Source organism: Anomaloglossus baeobatrachus, chromosome 1 (assembly GCF_048569485.1).
Source record: "Anomaloglossus baeobatrachus isolate aAnoBae1 chromosome 1, aAnoBae1.hap1, whole genome shotgun sequence".
In the NCBI taxonomy this organism is placed as follows: Eukaryota; Metazoa; Chordata; class Amphibia; order Anura; family Aromobatidae; genus Anomaloglossus; species Anomaloglossus baeobatrachus.
The window spans coordinates 99,207,180-99,230,219 of record NC_134353.1 but is presented as its reverse complement, the minus strand read 5'-3'; the positions used below and the strand labels follow the sequence as shown (position 1 = coordinate 99,230,219).

At 49.6% G+C, this 23,040-nt stretch overlaps 1 protein-coding gene across 1 annotated transcript in view; it reads left to right on the top strand.

Annotated features, from left to right (window-relative positions):
* The window catches only part of SEL1L3 (SEL1L family member 3), a 163,917-nt gene that overhangs the window by 47,405 nt on the left and 93,472 nt on the right, over positions 1 to 23,040 (top strand). Inside the window, exons 6-8 of the mRNA XM_075346942.1 lie at positions 3,157 to 3,241; positions 13,770 to 13,828; positions 20,998 to 21,130. Of these exons, the coding sequence (XP_075203057.1) occupies positions 3,157 to 3,241; positions 13,770 to 13,828; positions 20,998 to 21,130 (277 nt within the window). The remainder of the gene's footprint in view (positions 1 to 3,156; positions 3,242 to 13,769; positions 13,829 to 20,997; positions 21,131 to 23,040) is intronic.

Here is a 23,040-nt window from a genome sequence, read left to right as displayed (position 1 = left end):
CACTCCAGAATTTGGGAGATGGTGGTCTATAGACTCTCTCCTTGGATATTAGGGACACTACTCTTGATCAGGACTAACGTTAGCCATAGATAGTCCTCACTGCTACTAACTCACAACAATGCAACACTACCCAGTGCATTTAATCTCTGACCATATCTGTCTAGTTGTCTTCTCTGAATTGCACCATGCTGCCTCCTTTTTATATCCTGATTCCAACGAGGCGTTCCAGTCTGCAAACCTCTGGCCTGGCCAGTTTCCCTGTCCACTGCTCAGGGCCGGACTGGGACTAAAATTCAGCCCTGGCATTTGGGGGTGCAAAGGCCCACTTTTCGCACGGTGAATGTGTGGCGCCCTGGACCAGCCAGGTCGTCACAGATAACACTCAAACACCCCCACCCCCATTAGACAGAGACACCAGCCAAACACAAAACCCTTGTTGCCTCCCTCCAGTGTCTGATGTCCACACCAGGTGTGGCGGAGCCAAGCGGTTGGCCCCACCCACCAAGGAGTTCACAGGCCTGGAGGCGGGAAAAAGAACAGTTTAGTCCAGGAGGTGAAAGTGAGAGGCGTAAACACTGGGGTGTCGGGGGTTTGTTGCCCAGGCACCGACAGCAAGGTTGGCAGACGGTGGTGGCCGTCTGCAGGAGTGGTGAAGCAACACGGAACCGTAGGACCGGGGTCGGGCGTTGGCCCGCCGGTACCGACCGGGGAGTGAAGTGAAGCCAGCACACACAGGCAGGGCCATCGGACCCCGACCAGGCTTGGAGCCGCCGACAATAGTCAAATCCGAATGTGACCGGAACCCCAGGGGTTTCCTAACAGCAAAAGTCCCGATTGAAGGCAACCGCCCACACCGTGAGGGTATACAGCTACCGCCTAAGGCTAGAGACCCAAGGGCCAGCGCCTGCGGGCAAACTGGCTCCTACGGTACCCATACCCCGGGGAGCGGACTACTGTTGGGAATCCATAGTAGTCAAACGAGAACATCAAGGTGCAGGGAAAGACAGCCGCCATCACCTGTCCGGGGAGAGACACAGCAGCCGGCTGCGAGACCCATCCATCCAGCCGTTTGGTTTACCGAGGACTTTGTACATTTCTTACTGAGTACACCTGTGCCATCCGGCACCGCGCCACGCTGTCCCTGCAACCCTGCACCTCACCAACCCTGCCTCCCCGTCACATCACCGGGCCCCGTGACCACCAACCCCTACCCACGGAAGGGGAAAACAACATCCCAGCTGCTCCCTACCATCGCTCCCGGGATCCCCGTCACCAGCAGCGGTGGTGGCCATCTTCACCACGACCCGTGGGTGGCGTCACGGACTAAATCCCCCAAACCAACCACCCTTTTCACTCACTGGCGAGGAGCGCCGTTCGAGTCCCCGGATCCGGCCCACTGCTCGAGCCACCGAGCAGCCGCAGCAGCGCCGGACCCGAGCGTTAGCGAGAGCGCAGCAGCGGCGGCGTCCTCCCCGCCCGCGACAACTGTGTAATATGTTTCTGCACTTGTATATGTGAGCACTGTATGGCATTATGTGAGCACTGTATGGCACTATGTGACACTGTATGGCACTATGTGAGTACTTTATGGCACTATGTGACACTGTATGGCACTATGTGTCACTATCACTCTGTCACACTGTATGGCATTATGTGAGTACTGTATGGCATTATGTGAGTACTGTATGGCATTATGTGAGTACTGTATGGCATTATGTGAGTACTGTATGGCACTGAGTACTGTATGGCACTATGTGAGTACTGTATGGCACTATGTGACACATTTTTGCAGTGTGTAGCACACCTTGATGTATTTTCTGCTCTTTGCTTCCCTGATTTGTGGATTGTTCCACCACATACCTGTGTCCTAATCACTCTCCAAGCGCTACAGTCACTACTGGGGATTGAACCTGTGCGGACAGATCCAGGACTAATATCACTGATATCACACCAATTAGTCCTCGATCAATGACTCCGCGACCCTCCCCACAAACACACACACAATACAATGCACCCCCATTACCCCTCCCGACACACACACACACACACACACACACATACAATACAATGCACCCCCATTACCGTCACACACACACACACACACACACACACACACACACACACACACACACACACACAATACAATGCACCCCCATTACCGTCACACACACACACAATACAATGCACCCCCATTACCACTACACACACACACACAAAATACATTGCACCCACATTACCCTCACACACACATACAACACAATGCACCCCCATTACCACTCTCCACAAACACACAATACAATGCACCCCCATTTCCCCTCCCCACACACAATACAATACACCCCCATTGCCCACACACGCACGCGCGCACACACACACACACACACACACACACTACAATGCACCCCCATTACTCCTCCCCACACACACACAATACAATGCACCCCCATTACACACACACACACACACACACACACAATACAATGCACCCCCATTACTCCTCCACACACACACACACACAATACAATGCACCCCCATTACCCACACACACACTACAATGCACGCTCCATTACACCTCCCCCCCACACAATACAATACACCCCCCATTACCCCTCCCCCCCACACACAATACAATGCACCCTCCATTACCCCCTCCCCAGACACAATACAATGCACCCCCCATCACCCCCTACACACACAAATTATACTACCCCATCACTACACACTCCTGCCTCCCTCCCCCCATTTGTACAGGAAGGAGGAAGCTACGGTCACCGACACTGCCGCGCTTCTCAGCAGTGTGTGCATGCCAGGCACACTATCACACAGCAGAGCCAGCGCAGCGCTGCCTCCTGGTCCTGTTGCAGCTAGTGTGCCCAGCGGTCCACTACAGGGACTGGCCCATCTGGCATTTGCCAGAATTGCCCTATGGTCAGTCCGGGCTGCCACCGCTACACGCATCATAGAGTAAAAGCATCGTACATGCAGTGAACCAAGCTTACATATGAAAGATACAATGCCTGCAATAAGTGTTAAGTGGAACATATCAATATACATGAAATAAATAAATGTTATCTTATTATTTATTAAGCATAGTGAACGTTTCATGCTTGTTATTGTATATATTTTTATACATTTTATTTCTTTTATCAGGTAAAGTTCATGTTCAGTTGCGATAATGTCAAAGTTTCATCTACCTCTTCATCAATGGGTCCGTCTGGACTTGATCATTGCAAAAAAAATGGTAATTTTTACTAAATGAAGCTGATTATGGAGTTTGTGCAACTATGGTCTCTATTCTCAACAATCACATTCATTTTTTACCCAAAGCATGTTAAAAACATTCTGCAGAGTGAGACCACACTGTGACAGAGAATGGGGTAATCGCACAGCAATTTCATTTCCAAAGACTCCGTACGGAGACATGCAGAGTCCCGATAGGACTAAAGGTGGTGTCACACATAGCGATGACGACAACGACGTCGCTGCTAAGTCACCATTTTCTGTGACGTAGCAGCGACGTCCTGTCGCTGTGTGTGATATCCAGCAACGACCCGGCCCCTGCTGTGAGGTCGCCGGTCATTGCTGAATGTCCTGCTTCATTTTTTGGACGTTGCTCTCCCGCCGTGAAGCACACATCGCTGTGTGTGACAGCGAGAGAGCGACGAACTGAAGCGAGCAGGGAGCCGGCGTCTGGCAGCTGCGGTAAGCTGTAACCACGGTAAACATCGGGTAACCAAGAAGCCCTTTCCTTGGTTACCCGATATTTACCTTAGTTACTAGCGTCCGCCGCTCTCACGCTGTCAGTGCCGCCTCCCTGCACACGTAGCTGGAGTACACATCGGGTAATTAACCCAATGTGTACTCTGGCTAGGAGTGCAGGGAACAGGGAGCCGGCACTGACAGCGTGAGAGCGGCGGACGCTAGTAACTAAGATAAATATCGGGTAACCAAGAGAAGTGCTTTCCTTGGTTACCCGATATTTACCTTAGTTACGCTGGTTACTGGTCGCTGGTGAGATCTGCCTGTTTGACAGCTCACCAGCGACCATGTAACGACGCAGCAGCGATCCTGATAAGGTCGGATCGCTAGTCGTGATCGCTGCTGCTTCGCTATGTGTGACACCACCTTAACTGATAGTTGGTGCCACAATATTGTGCCTCCATGATAAGCAATGCTCTGTGTGGCTAGCCATACATCCCAGGCCCCTTCTGTTATTGTCCTGAAAACTCATTCCAGTTACACATACTTGTCCCAATTTAACCTCTGTAGCATATTTGGGTGCCCTTGTGTTTGTCACTATTGAGTCTACACATCCAAATGGCTCAGAGGCGTGCCAGGTTAATGGCCGGTCTCGGAAAGAGCTCCATTTTCTCATGTTTTCATTAGATGTTTTAAAGGGGTTTTCCTACAAACCAAGTTAATTTTAATCAATTGATCTTGGAATAATTTTAAGTTCCACAATTGGATGGGTTAAAAAATGTTCCTGTGGTGAGATATTCTTATTATATATGCAGTATGTCCCTATAATGTACTGTATAAATGGCCGTGTCTGACCGTACAGGGAGAAGGTCTGATCATAGGTCAGCTCCTCGGCCGGAGTGGAAACAAAAGATTATAAAGACATGACCAGCTGAGGGAGGATTCTCCGGTCATGATGTCTGTGTAACCAAACCCCCTTATCCTCTAAAATTAAACACACGGACTGCATGCGACTTGGTTCAAATGGCCACAGCAGCCTTTTTATTGCCTATTGTTTTACAGACTAGTACCTTAGGGACGCCGTCCAACGGGCGACCCAAAACAACCACATAACGGTAACAATAGACAATAACATTTACAATACCCCCCGGGGTAGGCCCAGTCCACTACTACTACTCCCCCTGTCCCCGGCCGCAACACACCGACCCAGAGACGAGGTGCCAATCACCCACGGATTGACCCCCACACTTTGGCAGAACCCCGTGCCTGCCACATCCCGGAAACCGAGAGCCACCATACCAAGACAATGACTCCCGGTCCAGCCACCAATCACTTCCAAACCTCTGGACCAGACCTACCCCCACCGCTACTGTGACAAAAGGTATCCCAACTACCCAAAAACATCTCCCACATGACAACACAAAGGGAGGGTGGGCGGGGATCGTTCGGCGTCCGGAAACAGAAGAGGAGGTAACTCCTTCCTCTCCCAGCTAACCCTTTCCCTGCTCCTCCTCTTCCTCCCCGGCTAAAACCATCCCCCAAAGCCATATTAGGCATATACCACTGTCCCTATTAACCCATCACTCCCTACCTCCCCCTTGGTCATGTCGCCCCTCCCCCCAAGTGGGTCCGTGGCTTTCTTGACCAGCTGAGGGAGGATTCTCCGGTCATGATGTCTGTGTAACCAAACCCCCTTATCCTCTAAAATTAAACACACGGACTGCATGCGACTTGGTTCAAATGGCCACAGCAGCCTTTTTATTGCCTATTGTTTTACAGACTAGTACCTTAGGGACGCCGTCCAACGGGCGACCCAAAACAACCACATAACGGTAACAATAGACAATAACATTTACAATACCCCCCGGGGTAGGCCCAGTCCACTACTACTACTCCCCCTGTCCCCGGCCGCAACACACCGACCCAGAGACGAGGTGCCAATCACCCACGGATTGACCCCCACACTTTGGCAGAACCCCGTGCCTGCCACATCCCGGAAACCGAGAGCCACCATACCAAGACAATGACTCCCGGTCCAGCCACCAATCACTTCCAAACCTCTGGACCAGACCTACCCCCACCGCCACAGGACAGACCACGTGACACCTTACGTGGCCTGGACCCGCCACACACCAAAAGCACGCTCCACACCATCCTGCAGACCCAACGCCCATAAATCCAGACCGACCTCGTTGAGGTGCACACCATCACCCCTCCGAAATCGCCAATCAGCCGGCTCCAAATCCCTGTGCCGTACCACAATCCCACCATTCCTGGTCACAAACCTAGCCACTACCCTATTCACCTGGGCCCTGGCCTTATTAACCTTCTCCACCGACCGAGCCCCTCTCCATGCCAACCTGGTCACTATGTCAGACCATACGACCAGCAAACCAGGATACCGCTTCCACAACTGCAGTAAATCAATCTTTATGTCTCGGATCAAATCCCGCGACGCCCTGGCACCAAGATCATTACCCCCCACATGCAATACCAGCACATCCGGGGGCCGCTCAACTTTACAATGGAAACGAAATTCCGGGACCACCCTGCCCCACTCCATGCCCCGAACTCCGATCCATCGAACAGTCGCCTGCGCACGATCCAAACCCAGCTGTCGACCATTCGGGCGGACCTCCGCCCGACGGGCACCCCAAAATACGAAGGAGTGCCCCAAGATCCAGATCAGGCACTTCCCTATAACAAATAAAACAAAACGAAAATATCAAAACCAATAACAGCACAACCACCAACACATCAAAAAACACCCCTTTCCTCAAACCTTCCGCACGTAACCAAAGTCCCATGATGCTACAACAACTGCGGTCTCACATACCGCCGAAAACAAGAAGATTCCCATCTACCAATACGCTTTACCACCTCATCTCCAAGCCCCCAACGGGCTGCCTCCGTTGCTGCACCAATTCGGAATGAATGCGACCCGAATTCCTCCGGGCGCTCCCCCGCGTTACGTAGACTTAGCCGCAGCACCGCCACAAACTGAAACCTCGACAAAAACGACCCATTCAAATGCCGCAACAACGGGCCAGGTAAGCCTCCCCTCACGGCCATAAATCTCTCGACTACACGCACAGGGCACAATTCCTCTCCTGGAACCGCATATAACACCACCAATCTACCACGGCCCAGCTGATCCATTTTTGACCGGCGAATCCGGCACTCCACCCGACTACTGCTCACTTGCACGTCCTCAAACATCAAACCACCACCCGTCACCCTGGACGGGCTCACCAGCTCGCCTATCCGGAACGCCCCATAAAAAGCGAGACCGAAAGCCGTTGTAAATAGAACCGTCTCGTACACAGACTCACAAATGCCGCTCAGGCCACCCACCATCCGTCTCAACAAACCAAACGATACAGGGCGCCTCTTGTCCCTCTCCCGTACGCCACGGCGAAAGCCCCGCAAAGCCTGACGAACCCGAAAATCCTGTGAAACATCACGCTCCCCTCTCATTTTTAACCAAAATGCCACTGCCGACACCCGATGTGCCACAGCCGATGCCGATCGCCCGGCTGAAAAATCCGTACTCACCAATGACAACAAAGCCACCAAGTAATCCACGCTTTCCCCACCAAACATCAGACGCAACAACTCCTCCCATTCAGCCCACACCTTAGCATACCGGCACCAAGTCACCTCGGTCACCGAGTTCCGAATCAAGTCTGAGATCACCGCCTCACCAGATGCCACAAATCCTCGGGGCACTCCACTCCAACTTCGTCCGCCCACGGCAACAGCGCCCGAAACCTGCTGAACTGAAAACGAGACAAAGCATCAGCCACCTCGTTGTCAACACCCGGAACGTGCCTTGCCACTACCTGCACATTCAACTGCAGACATCTCAACACTAAATGCCGCAAATACACCACCACCGGCTCCGACTTAGCAGACAAGTTGTTAATCGCGTGCACCACCGCCTGGTTATCACAATGAAAACACACTTTCCTTCCGGCAAAGTGCGACCCCCATAGCTCCACTGCCACTACAATGGGGAATAGCTCTAACAGAGCCAAATTCCTAACCAAGCCGCTCTCCCGCCACGCCTGTGGCCACTGCCCGACACACCAATGACCTCTGAAGACAGCCCCAAACCCGGCCGACCCCGCCGCATCCGTAAACAGCTGCAACGCCCCGTTAGACGCCACCCTCTCCATCACCAGCGTCCGGCCGTTGAAATGCTGCAAAAATTGATCCCATACTTCCAAATCGTCCCTGATCGCCTTTGTGATCCGCACAAAATGCGCCGGCAACCGTACCCCGGCCGTCGCCGTCGCCAAACGCCTCGCAAACACTCTCCCCATTGGCACAATTCTGCAAGCAAAATTCAATTTTCCAAGCAAAGACTGCACCGCCTTAAGCCGCACCTTCTTCGCCGCTTTTACCCCTGACACTGCGAACCTCAAATCACGGACCTTCTCCGCCGGCAACCTGCATTCCATAGCAATGGTGTCAATTTCAATTCCCAGAAAACACATCACCGGCGCCGGGCCTTCCGTCTTATCCGGCGCCAAAGGAATCCCGAAACTGGCCGCAACTTTTTGCAACGCAAATAGCAAACCCGCACAAACCATCGAACCCGCCGGCCCGACACACAGGAAATCATCCAAGTAATGAATGATGGACGTAAGCCCGGACACGTCCCGAACCACCCACTCAACAAACGAACTAAATGCCTCAAAGTACGAACACGAAATGGAACAGCCCATTGGCAAACAACGATCAACATAATAACTGCCATCCCACCAGCAACCCAACAAATGCTGACTATCTGGATGAACCGGTAACAACCGAAACGCTGCTTCCACATCCGCCTTTGCCATCAATGCACCCCGCCCCGCCGCCCTAACCAGGTCCAACGCCTTATCGAACGACACATAATATACCGCCGACAACTCCGGTGCAATGCCATCATTCACCGATAACCCTTCCGGGTAAGACAAATGATGAATCAGCCGAAATTTATTCCGCTCCTTCTTTGGTACCACCCCCAACGGTGACACCACCAAATTCCCGCACGGCGGGGCGACATAAGGGCCGCCCATCCTGCCCAAAGCCACCTCCCTTTCCAGCTTCTCATCCACCACTTCCGGGTGATCCCGAGCGGAACGCAAATTACGATACGGCGGAACCGATGCATTAACAACCGACGGAATATGAAAACCATCCGAAAAACCAGAACTTAACAACGCCGCCGCCTCCTTGTCCGGATACCTATTTAAAAACGGAACCATCACTTCTACCTTCACCGGCGTCGTCCCTCTTACCAGCCCCATCACCAGCCTTTCCTTTTCCTTTTTTAAAACATTTGGACAAGCTATGTCCCCCCCCACATCCGGAGCATTCATGCTTAAAACGGCACGCCGCTCCAAACCTGCACTGCCCTTCATTGTACTGCCAACACAAACCTTTCTTGAAACTTGCCGGGGACCCGGCCCCCCCCGAACCCCCGGCGCCCCCCCGAAAGGGCTGAGCCGGTGCCGACATCAATCGCATCCATAAGGAAATATCCTTATGGTCCCAACGCATATCTGGCCGCAATGCCTTCCGCTGCCTAAATTGCTCGTCGTAGCGCAGCCACGCCAGTCCGCCATAAACTCGATAAGCCTCCCCAATCGCATCCATGTAGCCGAACAAAGCCGAACAATGCTCCGGCTCCTTCTCCCCGACCACGCTCGCCAAAATCGCAAATGCCTGTAGCCAGTTGGCAAAAGTCCGAGGAATAAGCCTATAACGGCGCTTTTCCTCCTCGTCCTTCTCCTTTTTGGAATCACTCGGCTTAACCCTATCCAAATTAAATTTCTCCAGGGGAAGCAGAGAAAATATCTCCACATATTCCCCTTTCCAAATTTTTTCCCGCACCTCCTTCTTTAAATGGGCCCCCAGCGGGCCCTCAAAACAAACATAAACTTCGCTTTTAGCCCTATCATCTAAGCGCACCACCTCATCCTCCTTCTCCTTTTCCTTCTCCTTTTCCTTCTCCTTTTCCTTCTCCTTTCCCCCCCCCGTCTCACTCCCCCCTTCGCCCCCCCCTCTACTCGCACCCGCTCCGTCACCCCCCGTCGCCGCCGAGGCCCCTAAACCGGCTGCACCCACCCACGCCGCCACCGGCGCCTGGGCCCCCTCCCCCCCCGCTCCCGAAGCCGCCGCCAGCCCCTGCAACAGCCCCAACAATTGACTCCACACTGCGAAACCAGCGGGCGCTGCCGTAGCCGCAGCCGCCCCCCCCCCCGAAGCCCCCCGCCAGCGCAGCCCCTGCCGCCTCCGCGGCCGTCTCACCCGACCGCCGCTCGGCGTCTCCCGAGACCGCCGCCTCGCTGTCCTCCGTCTGTCGTCCATCCGACTCCTCCGAACCGAAAGCCTCTTCCCCCTCCTCGCCGCTGGCCTCATCTTCCATCCGACATCCGGGGGGCGCCGCCGCAGCACCCCCCCCACCACGGCCGCCAGACAGGGCCGCCGCGTGGGCAGAGTCATCCCCGCTCCATCTCTTGCCCCGGGGTGACAACCCAGGAGACCGTCCTGTCCCCCGCGCCGGCACCCCGGGCCTCGACCTCTTGCGCCCGCCCCCCTGCCGACTGCAAGGGGCCTCTGGGCGCGGACGACCAGACGCCCGGCTCCGGATCTCAGCCGTCGTCGCCTCTGGCCCTCCTGGGCTATTGCAGGCCTCCATCCGCCGAGTCCTCCCGCTCCCACGGGAGACTGCCACATCCGGGGGCTGCACAGCGGTACTGAGTGACCCGGCGGTTGCCGCAGGGCTCCCGCCGTCACTCCTTCTCTCAGCCGCACCGGGGTCAGGCACCGCAGACCCCCCCCCGGCGCCGGACCTACCGCCACGTGCAGCCCCGCGGTCCCGCCGCCGACTGCAGGGGGATCTGCTGGCCTCTCTCCTGCGCCGAGCGCGCTCCCGGCCTGGAGCCGCTGCAGTCTCAGTAACTCCAGCCCGGAGGCCGGGACCGGAAGCAGGCCCCGTGCTGGCCACTCCCACCTCCCGACCGCCGCGGCTGGAACGAAGATTCCTCCCGCCGGCCTCTGCAGCAGCCAGACGCTGCTGCTGCGCTGCACTCTGCGGAGGGTCCCTGGAGGGGCTCTTACATCTCCTCCTCGCCCCCCCCGCGCCCGGGGAATACCTGCGGGGGGGCCGCGACTGGCGCCCGCCGCTGCTGGGGGGACGAGGGGCAAGCGCCGACGGGTTAACCCCGGCAGCCCTGATGTGGGTCTGCACTGCCAGGGGCCCGTGCGCTGCGACCGCTGCCTGAATCAGACGCTGGAGCTCCTGAAGATCTGCCATGGAGGTGCACGTGCAGATCGTTCGGCGTCCGGAAACAGAAGAGGAGGTAACTCCTTCCTCTCCCAGCTAACCCTTTCCCTGCTCCTCCTCTTCCTCCCCGGCTAAAACCATCCCCCAAAGCCATATTAGGCATATACCACTGTCCCTATTAACCCATCACTCCCTACCTCCCCCTTGGTCATGTCGCCCCTCCCCCCAAGTGGGTCCGTGGCTTTCTTTACAGGATGGGATCACAAATGATTCTTTCTTTTAAGTAAAACATTTTTTAAAAACAGGCAGGAAAATGTTTTACCTCACAGAATCTGCTGTGATCCCATGTCGTGTTATCTGTATACTCTCATTTGCATTCTCCCCGGCCCAGGAGCTGTGGTATGATCAGACCATGTCCCTGTACAGTCAGACACGGCCATTACAAAGTACACAGCAGAGACACATATATAAGATTATCTCAGCACAGGGACATTTTTTTGTAATACATCCATTTGTGGAACTTATTATTATTCCAAGATCTAATGATTAAAATTAACTTTAAAATTATCTTTGTGGGAAAACCATTTTAAACAAGATTGGCACCTATAGTGAGAAAACATGACCCTGGAATTGTAGATTCTGGAATAACCTGCGGGCCCCCACCCCTGAACAATAAACACTCAGACACTTTGCTTGGATAATTTTGGCCACAGAAGCACATTTATTTAACAAATGCATAGCATGAAAATGCTAAGAACTTGGTAAAGTTATTGAGGTTATACAAGACCTAGTGATTCTCAAAACCAAAAATCATAAACCAAATTGCTCCCAGACGTTACCCACACAGGTTCAGGAGCACCAAAACATGAAGTGTTGTATTTACCATTAACCAACTCCCATGGGGGCCCTACATTCACTACCAGGATCCCCCCCCCAAATCACCAGGTAAGGACGCTCTCACACATCCGGCACACCAGTACAGTGTATACAGTACACTGGCAGCGCGACAAGCTCCGGTCACATGCTGTCATGTGACCGGAGCATGTGATCCAGAAATTACAGCGCTGCCACTGTACTGTATCTGGAACCGGCAAACCGGCGAAAAGCCGGATGTGTGAGAGCGCCCTAACCAAGCATTCATTGACAATTATGAGATTCAGACCTGGATGGATTCACCAGACCAATTTAAACAACTTCAAGGACCCACTAAGACATACCACCATGACCCGATAAAACACAATCACCACACATGACGAAACTTCATATTCGGGAGGGCGGGCAAGATTAAATCACTGTCCCCAGAGAGTGGGAATGGTGTCAACTCCACCCCTTGCAAGGCCTTAAAAATCCCTAGAGCACCCCTACTCCTCGCCCTCTAAAGGGTCCACTTCTCCCCTCCAATCCTGGTCATGTTGACCTCTGCCCAAGCCTGAGCTAGTGCTAATGTCCGTCTATAGATGGAGCACACCTTGGTCCACTGTCTGATTACCCTGGCATCCTGATCACTGAAGAGTACAGTTTTTATGTGAAAGCCTGGCTCCTTTATAAACATTTTTAGATTATATTTTTTTTTACTCTGTGCTAAAAGTTACCACGTTGTTTTTATATTGCTTTTTTGCATTACTATGCAAAAAAAATATTTAAATAATAAATTCAGAATAGAATGTATAAATCACCACAAACACACATTTCTTCTATTCTTATTGGCACAAAATGTCCTTTTGCTAGAAACAACCCCTTATTTCCCACCTACCTTGGCCCAGTAATAATAAAATGTTCCTCACCTCCCAAAATGATGCCATTTTTCTGTGCTCAGTGCTGCGCCCCCTGACTGTTCGAGGCAGATCTATTCCTCCTTGGTCCCATTAATTAACCACTGGACAAGCTCTTTTATAGGAACCTGACATTGGATACATGCTTCCCGATCTGGTGGCAGCATGTATCAGACCATGGCTGTATGATCTCAACCAAATATATTCAAATATGAAACGCTGTGATGTTTCAAAGAATAAACTTTGTTAAAAAGCCACCGGGGACCGAGCTGCACTGGAGACAAGTCAGAAAGGAGGGTCCTGGGTGGTTTCTTCCTGGTTGCTGTCCTTGAGCGATAGGTCTCTCCCTATACATACAGGGAGAGACTGGTCACTCCACAGCAGCGGGCGGCAAGAAGCCACCTGGGACCCTCCTTTCTGACTTGTCTCCAGTGAGGCTCAGTCTTCGATGGCTTTATAACAAAGTTTATTCTTTGAAAAGTCACAGCGTTTCATATTTGAACTTATTTGGTTGAGATCATACAGCCATGGTCTGTTACACACTGCCCCCAGATCGGGCAGCATATAGTCAATGTCAGCCATACGTACATTAGATAGCATTTCTCAAACAAGAACACGGCGCAATGCCACTTCTCCTGACACCCGAGGCCGTTCTTCCCTGTGCATAGATGATAAACATATGATTGATAAGGGTTCGACCACTGGGATCCCCAAACGTCCCTGCGCAAATGGAGCGGAAATGCACTTGCTTTATCACCATGCACGGTCTATGGGACCAGTAGACCCACTCGGTGAGGAGAATGGAGCATTAATCACATGATCACACTATTGCTCCATTCCCACTTTGGATTTTAGGACCACTGTTCTTGCAAAACTTGGACGTTCTAGCAGTTTTATGTTGCACCAATAAAAATGCTAAATGTCTATGTAATTAACAACGGTCAATTCCTATATATTGCGGTTATTCTTATAGTTTGTGATTATTTTTCCTAACCCCCTGTATTTTCTTGTTTGTGTAGATGTTATTAAACTGCTTTTTTGGAAAAGATTTAGAAACTTTTACCAGCCAGTCTTTCAGGTGAGGGATGTTTGTCTGCATTCTTAAAATTGGAGTGGGTCTTTAAGGGGAAAATGTGCGTAAAACTTGCATCGAAAATGGATTTAGGAACCTGTCATGTTGGTAATGGTATCTGATCTGCAGGTGGTTTGGTATAGAGCGGGAGGAGAAAATCGGATTAAAATACATTTTGGTGTTAAGGGGAACCTGTCAGGTGCAATATGCACCCAGAACCACCAGCAGTTCTGCGTGTATATTGCTAATCCCTGCCTAACTGTCCCTGTATACAGTAGCCTAGATAAAGAGATCTTTAGAAAAAGTATTTCTAAACATCTTTTACCATATGCTAATGAGCGAGGGGACTAGTCCCTTGGGCACTGGAGCCAACTAGCCAGGGCAACTATTAGCATGTTAGTACGCCCCTCTGGGCTATCATGATAAAGATTATGCAGCGTCACAGGATGATCTCGCTCACCTCTCCGCCGCCATTGTGTCCGATGGGGGATTTTGGCTCCGTGCACATGACCCCGGAATTTGGGTCATGCGTATTATGAAGCCTGGCTTCAAACTGAAATAGTGCGCATGACCCAAACTCCGGGGTCACGCGCACTGAGCCGAAATCCAGCGTCGGACGTGATGGTGGCAGAGAGGTGAATGAAATCATCCTGTGACGCTGCGTATTTATTGTCATGATGGCACACCGACAGGGGCGTACTAACATGCTCATGGAGCTGACTAGCCAGGGGAACTAACGTCCTTGGACGAGTCTCCTTGCTCATTAGCATACGATAAAAAAATCTTTAGAAATACTTTATTCAAAGATCTCTTTATCTATGCTACTAAATACATGGACGGTTAGGCAGGAATTAAAAGTATGCACCCAGAACTGCCCATGGTTCTGGGTGCATATTGCACCCGACAGGTTCCCTTTAAGATTTAGGCTATGTGCACACGCTGCGTTTTTTTTCTGACCACAAAGATGCAGCGTTTTTGGCCCCAAAAAAATGCGCAAAAATGCATCAAAATGCACAAAAATGCATGTGGGGTTTTTTATGCATTTTGATGTGTTTTTTTGCTGCATTTTTCTCAATGATATTCAATGGGTGAAAAACGCAGAAAAAAACGCAAAAAGAATTGACATGCTGCATCTTTGTGGTCACCACAAAAACGCAGCAAAAAAAACCTGCTTTGTCTAGGCAGCAAAAATTTAAATCTCCTAGACTTTGCTGGGGAAGGAATTTCATGCAATTTTGAGACCTAAACTGCACCCAAAAAAACGCGCAAAAACGCAGCAAAAAATGCAGTGTGCGCACATAGCCTTAGGCTATGTGCGCACTTTGCTTTTTTTCATGCGTTTCCACAGCGTTTTGAACTGCAGCGTTTTAATGCCAAAAGGCATGCGTTTTGATTTTCAAGCAAAGTCTATGGGAAATTGTTATTTCTTGTGCGCACATTGCAGTTAAAAACGCAGTGTTTCAGTTGCAGAAAATTTGTCAAAATCTCTGCGTTTAAAGAAGCAGCATGTCAATTGTTTTTGCCATTTTGGCTGCGTTTTGCTAACATTAGAGTCAATGAGAACTTTCAAAACGCAATCTACATCAAAATCCTAGCGCTTTACATGCTTTTTTGACAAAATAAACACATGCGTTTTTGACTTTATAATAAGGGCATGATATGTCCCTTTACACACACACATAGTCCGACAATTAAATTAATGAAAATCCATAATTTAACATTATTTTATGCATAAATATTAGAACAGTTATAATTTTAATATAATATATTTTGTGTATGATCTTTCTCATGATATTTATCATTTTTTTCCGTTTTTTTCATAGTGTTTTGAATGTATAAACTTTATTTAGTAGTGCATTTGTATTCAAAACGCATCTGACTTTAAGCAATGAAAAAGCATGTAAAACGCGGTAAAAATGCAAGCGTATTTTTAGCGTTTTTGTGGTCAAAACCAAATTTGCCAAAGACAATTTCTGCCATAGGATGCGTTTAGAACTGCAATAAACTCAACGCAAAGTGCACGCACAGCCTTAGTTTGACTTGCCAGTAAAGGCTGCTTTACACGCTGCAATTTCTCGCACCCGCCCCCATCGTTTGTGCGGCACAGGCAATTTGTTGCCCGTGTCGCAAAAAGTCGTTACCCCCCCATCACATCACGTACTTACCTTCCAAACGACCTCGCTGTGGGCGGTGAACATCCACTTCCTGAAGGGGGAGGGACATTCGGGGTCACAGTGACGTCACACAGCAGCCAGCCAATAAAAGCGGAGGGGCGGAGATGAGCGGGACGTTAACATCCCGCCCACCTCCTTCCTTCCGCATTGCCGGCGGGACGCAGGTATGCTGCAGTTCATCGTTCCTGGGGTGTCACATGGAGCGAAGTGTGCTGCCCCGGGTACGATGAACAACAGGCGCGCAGAAGGACGCTCGAATTTATGAAACTGAGCGACATGTCAACGAGCAACAATAAGGTGAGTATTTTTGCTCGTTCACACTCGCTCGTAGCTGTCACACGCTACGATATGTCAAACGATGCAGGATGTGCGTCACTAACGACGTGACCCCAACGACATATCGTTTGATATATCGTAGCGTGTAAAGCCCACTTTATTCATTGCAATCCCTGGTGTCTGTATGCTGGGTTCCAGTGCGTGGGTGGTCCTCCTTTATCTGAGTTGTATAATACACAGGAACATCTTATTACATGACTTCTAATCTATAGGAAGTAATGTTTGGGGTTTTGGTTAGAGGTGAGGAAATATTCCCATTTTGCTGATTCATCAGGATGTATTGGTGAATTAGTTGACCCATGTTTGTGACTCTTTTTTGGAGATCTTTAACCTGCGATTGTTCAGTATTGCAGTATATAGTAAAAAATCTGATCTCTTAACACCAGCCATAGTCTTCACCGGAGTACCATTATAGAAAGTATGGGAGCCTTCAGTAGGTGCCCCGTCTGCCATGGCAGTCCATCGGCACCCATCGTTGTGCCGCAGGGGATGCCGGTGCACGCGTGGAATGGCGCACCCAACAGAAGGCAGGCTGTAGATGCCACGGTCAGCTCCTGAGTGTGCACCAAAGACAAGGACCCAACATGGGACATCAGTAGGGTTAGGAATTCTTTATAGCTCTTTGCCCAGGACCTGCGCTGTATTAGTTGCACATAGTTGTGTCCAGGAAATAGAAATATATATCCAGCTTCTACAGTATGTAGAAAATTCCAGCTTCTTAATCCAATTTTCGCAGTTTGGTCATGGTGACTTAAGGTCCAGTCACACTAAGCAACTTACCAGCGATCTCAACAACGATAGGGATCGCTGGTAAGTTGCTAGGAGGTTGCTGGTGAGCTGTCACACTGCGACGCTCCAGCGATCCCACCAGCAACCTGACCTGGCAGGGATCGCTGGAGCGTGGCTACACGAGTTGCTGGTGAGCTCACCAGCAACCAGTGACCAGCCCCCAGTCTCTAGTTACAGCACACATCAGGTTAATTAACCCGATGTGTGCTGCAGCTAAATGTGCACAGAGCAGGGAGCAGCGCACACTGAGCGCTGGCTCCTTGCTCTCCTAGTTACAGCACACATCGGGTTAATTGCCTGATGTGTCCTGCAGCTACATGTGCACAGAGCAGGAGCCGGCAGCACAGGCAGTGAGAGCGGAGGAGGCTGGTATCAAAGGTAAATATCGGGTAACCAAGGACAGGGCTTCTTGGTTACCCGATGTTTACATTGGTTACCAGCCTCAGCAGAAGCTGGCTCCCTGCTCACTGCACATTTAGTTGTTGCTGTCTCGCTGTCACACACAGCGATCTGTGCTTCACAGCAGGACAGCAACAACTAAAAAATGGCCCAGGACATTCAGCAACAACCAACGACCTCACAGCAGGGGCCAGGTTGTTGCTGGATGTCACACACCGCAACATCGCTAGCAACATCACAAAAGTTGTTCGTTACCAGCGATGTTGCTAGCGATGTTGCTTAGTGTGACGGGGCCTTTAAAGAATAACCATTGTTTAGAAAAAATAAATAAATAATCCCAATAAATCAATAGTATACATGAAAATAAGCAACTTTGTAATCTATCGTATTACAGAAATCTGCTTCTTTCTTCTTTTGCACTGATCATTCATTCTCCATTCATGGGTAACATCTGCCTACAGTGAATACAGATTTCCCCATTACTAAGATAGGAGATGGGGAAAGAGATGATGCTCCTAAAGTTCTTTGAAAAACTGTAAGGCTATGTGCGCACGCTATAGTTTTTTCTACAGGAAAAAACGCACCCACGGCAGGAAAACTGCATCCAAAAAATGCATGCGTTTTTACCGCGTTTTGGTGCGCTTTTGACGCATTTTTTGGCACGTTTTCGCCCCTGTGGTTTTTTTTTTAACATTGTCAATGGCAAAATGCAAGGAAAAACGCAGAAAAGAAGTGACATGGTTCTATTTTCTGCAACGAAAACTGCAGGCAAAAAAAAAGCAACGTGCGCACAGCCTTTCAGATTTCTCATAGACTTTGCTGGGGAAGGTCATACATGTAGTTTAGGACCACAAACTGCACCCAAAAACGCAGTGGAAAATGCAGGGTGTGCACAAGACCTAAGGTTGCTTTTACACTGCATTCCTCTCCCCATCCCCGTTCACTGGTCCCGTCGGGGCTTTCATCTGAACCCCCTGCAAAACAGATTTTGGACTTATGTGCCGATGATGTTACTCACTGTAATGGTGCAGACAGAGTAGCCATGTGCTCTGTGTAGTCTACTACGTCTGGGTGTCTGCCTCCAATAGGCATATACTCCCGAAAGTGGTACACAATAGAGCACACGATGACTCCGACTGCACCATTACGGTCAGTGGTTCCGTCGGCGCATGTGTCCAAAACCCGGTTTACTGGGAGTTTGGACCTAAGCCTTGATGGGCCACTGAACGAGGAGAGACCGCAGTGTGAAAGCGGCCTAAGGCTAAGTTCACATGTTGCATTTTTGCATGCTTTTTTTCATGAGACTGATGTAAATTAAAATCTGCTTTTTACCAGCAAAGTCTATGAGATTCCAGAACTCTCATGCAGACACTTGCTCTTATTTTTCTTGACTGAAATAAAAAACTGCTGCGTTTTTGTTTTTTTTTTTTTACTGCCATGAAAGCAGGTTGTTCTGCACCAAAAAAGCAATGTGTGAACATACCCTAAGGGGCACTTTGCACACTACGACATCGCAGGTGCGATGTCGGTGGGGGTCAAATTGAAAGTGACGCACATCCGGCGTCGCAGTCGATATCGTAGTGTGTAAAGCCTTTTTGATACGATTAACGAGCACAAAATCGTCGTAATCGTATCATCGGCGTAGCGTCGGTCATTTCCATAATTTGAAAATGACCAATGTTACGATGTTGTTCCTCATTCCAGCGGCAGCACACATCGCTGTGTGGGAAGCCGCAAGGGCGAGGAACATCTCCTACCTGCGTCCTGCAGCTCACGCCAGCTATGCGGAAGGAAGGAGGTGGGCGGGATGTTTACGTCACGCTCAGCTCCGACCCTCCGCTTCTATTGGCCGCCTTCCATGTGACGTCGCTATGACGCCGCACGACCCGCCCCCTTAATAAGGAGGCGGGTCGCCAGCCAGCGCGACGTGGCAGGGCAGGTGAGTGCATGTGAAGCTGGCATAGCGATAATGTTCGCTACGCCAGCTATCACCATTATATTGCAGCTGCGACGGGGGCGGGGACTATAACGCTCGGCATCGCAGCATCGGCTTGCGATGTCGTAGTGTGCAAAGTGCCCATAACTGTTGAACTTGAAGCAGATTGTCTGTGCCTGCCTCCCTCCTCCCCTATCCATAGAATTTTACAAGCACCAGTCATTACCTATCTTGGTAATAGAAAAGGGTTTCCGCTCAAGCAATTGCTCAATCATTAAACAAGTGCTGCCCACCGAGTGGCTTGATTGACAATTGCCCCTTTTTTCAGCAGGTCTCTTCAAGATGGAGTCAAGATTAGGGGTTCTGTCAGCAATACTAGCAGTTCTGAGATGAGTGCAGGCGTTCCTTCCTTTCCGGTGCCTTTGTCCTCTGATCTGTAGAGGAGGCGCTTTACTACTGAGCATAGACATAAAGTGCTGCACAGATTCATCTCAACTAAAAACCTAGTTTCTTTGATCAGGAATAGAACAGACATTTCTAGAACATTTTATAACTTATGAAAAAAAATTTCAGCACGTACTGCATTGAACTACTGTACTAAAAAGAAACCCCAAAATATTATTCTTCCTCTCATCTGTCTTGGCACCATAGACCTCTGCTCGCTCGCATCCCGCATCTTTTTACACTTTGGGAGTTGTTGCATTAGCTGGTGCAGAACAAGGAGAGAATAATTAATTATTTTTATATTTTTAACCCATCTTTTTATTATGCTCTGGGGTCTGTAAAGACCTCAAAACACACAAAATGGATTTTACCAACCATTCGGTTTGCATTTTGATGTAATTTGACACAAATCAAATTTCCTGGACCAATTCTAGTGAATCTGGCAAATTGAATTTGGGCAGAATCGCTCATCTTCATTCTGCAGTTTTCAACTAAGTAAAAAAAAAATTAGAAACTTCTTGAAAACTTGTTAGATGCATCTTTTAAAAATAATCACCATTTATGTCCTTCATACAGAAATGATGCTGTAAACTGTGTAGACTATTAAAGGGATCTGTCAGCAGGTTTTTGCTATGTAAGCTGAAGCCAGCATTTGCAAGGGTTAACACAGAGAATTCAGGGATGCCTGTCTTGTCAAGGTCCAAATCTGTTGTTTATTTGCTATGTTTCTTTAAGCAGCAGGATTGTTTTCATTGCTCGGACTACAAAGTCAGGCAAACTGCAGTGTAGCACGCCCTCTCCTCTGATTGACACCTCACTGTGGATGTACAATCTCCATGGAGAGCCTGGTGTGGGCAGAGGCAGCTCTCTCAGCTCTGCTACATTGCTAAATTTAAAAATTCTGATTGTGTCAGAATGGCTGCACACACTAATCTAAGTGATACATTAATGGATTCAGGATCTCTTTGTCCACCTTATGCTGCTCTCAAATAAGATACCAAAAACCTCCGGACAGATTCCGTTATGTGAAAGAATCAGAATAATGACATTTGTTTGTGTAGTTTACATTCAATATCTAAGTATCTTTATATTTAAAGTTTTGATGAGAACGTCTATTTTGATGACACCAATGGATACTTCGCCGTTGGAGGGAGCAAGTATGTGGTCGGTATTAATGGATTCTTTGGGCCTGTGAAATATTATCGGCTCAAGGCTCTACAGATGGATCAGGTACAAATTAATCTATGATGTCTGTCCATGGTGATTCTACAGGGTCATCTGATTCATGCCAGCACTTAAGATGCCCATATACCTTTTTATATATATATATGTTACTTTTGCCATTGTTGGGATAGAGTTGGGGGGCTCCTCATACAGAATAGATGGAGGGTTCAGCCAACTTGATCCCCCTCCCCCCTCCCGTCTCGCAACCTGAACTACGTGTACGCCAAAATGAATTTGCACAGAGGCGTAATTATGGTGAGTACAGGGGTTGCATTGCTAATAATGGCGTTGTGGCTCGGTGGTTTCTACCCTCCACCCCCCTGCGACACAATCTGAAAGTGCGATGTGCTACCATGACTGACAGGGGAGCCTTCATTGCTCCATTTTAGTACACCTATGGCTAGGCTTCATAGGAGATCATTATTTGTTCTATGTGCTAAATACCAAAATTTATATCACACAATAAATTATATAATTAAGTTTCAGCTCCCTATGGGACGAGAAAAAAAAGTTAAATGTAATTAAAAAAAATGAAAGCAATAATTAACCTCTTTACTTAGAGCTTCCTGACACTCACTAAAGAGGATCTGTCAGTTTTTCTGACGCCAGCTTCTTATTAAATACTGGCATTTCCCATACTATAACAATTACCGTCTATCTCTTCTCAGAACTCCACCTTGTTATTCTTCCTAGAAATGTATGAAGTCTAAAGGTGCATTTGCACCTAGCGACCGGTGGCACTAAACAAACTGTTTAGTGCTTCTCCATGACTCGTATTCTCTCTGCAATCTGCGGACTCCTCCTTGGGGATAAATGCCATCTTTTGTTTCTACATGGGAGAGAGATTTGAGGAAACATTTTTCACCCTTGGAATTTGAAAAGTTTGTTATTCTATCACATAAATTGTGTATGCCTTGTAAAACATTGGAGAATATTTCCAAAGTTTTAAGTAGATGGTATAAAACTCCCTCCTGGTTACATTCTGTCTTCCCTACCACACTGTCACGGGGTATGTAGTGATGGGACAGGTGCCCCTAGGCTGGCCCTCATACTAGAGTCCCTGCACTGTCCCTTATCTTAGAGGTAGGTTTGATGGTAAACAGGTCCGAGCTTCCAGCATGACCGTAACTCCTTGTCCGAGCCCTGATCTTACTCCCTCTGTCTCACACCGGGGCAGGCTGGAAAACGCAAAGACAAAATCCCACAAAACGACGCTCACAAGGGAGAACAGAAACTCGTACACACAGCACTCAAAACAAACAGGAGAGACCCTTTGTCTACTGGGAAATAACGGAAAAGGGGGGAGGAGTAAAGCACAACAGGGGAACGTTCACACCACTCAGAAGCGCAACATCGATCCTCATAAACAGGAAAATCACCAAGACCGGGATCGCTGAAGCTAAAACTGAAGCTTTCATCAGCACATACAGGAAGGAAGCCTGTGATGCCTTGGACTATCAGGTCGTCACAGGGTATTGTGCAATCTGCCCTTCTGTGCAGTATCCACCTCCTCCTTGGTTATGGCTCCCCAGCTATATGGTGTTGCCTACATCAGCCAATGAAGTCCTGGGTACACTCTGCACCACACCTACCAGACACACCAGTGGATGGCCTGAGTGGAGTGGGGTCGCCCACTTGGGGGGTTGGTTAAGGGGAAGTCAGTAGTAGTTCAGTTGGAGAGTGGAGAGTGAAGTGTAGGGAGTGAAAGATAGAGGAGGTCATGAGCCGGGGGATCGTGACAAGGGGCACAGAACTGTGGAGGAGGACAGCCGGCGGCCTTGTACCATCACCGGGATGGGACCAGGGCACGACTGGGTACGTAGACCCTAGGTCAGGGAGTAGCTTCAGGCAACCTGACAATTTACCCGACGAGAACGGAGCCTTCAAGATCCGTTCTCCACCCACTCCAAAATTGA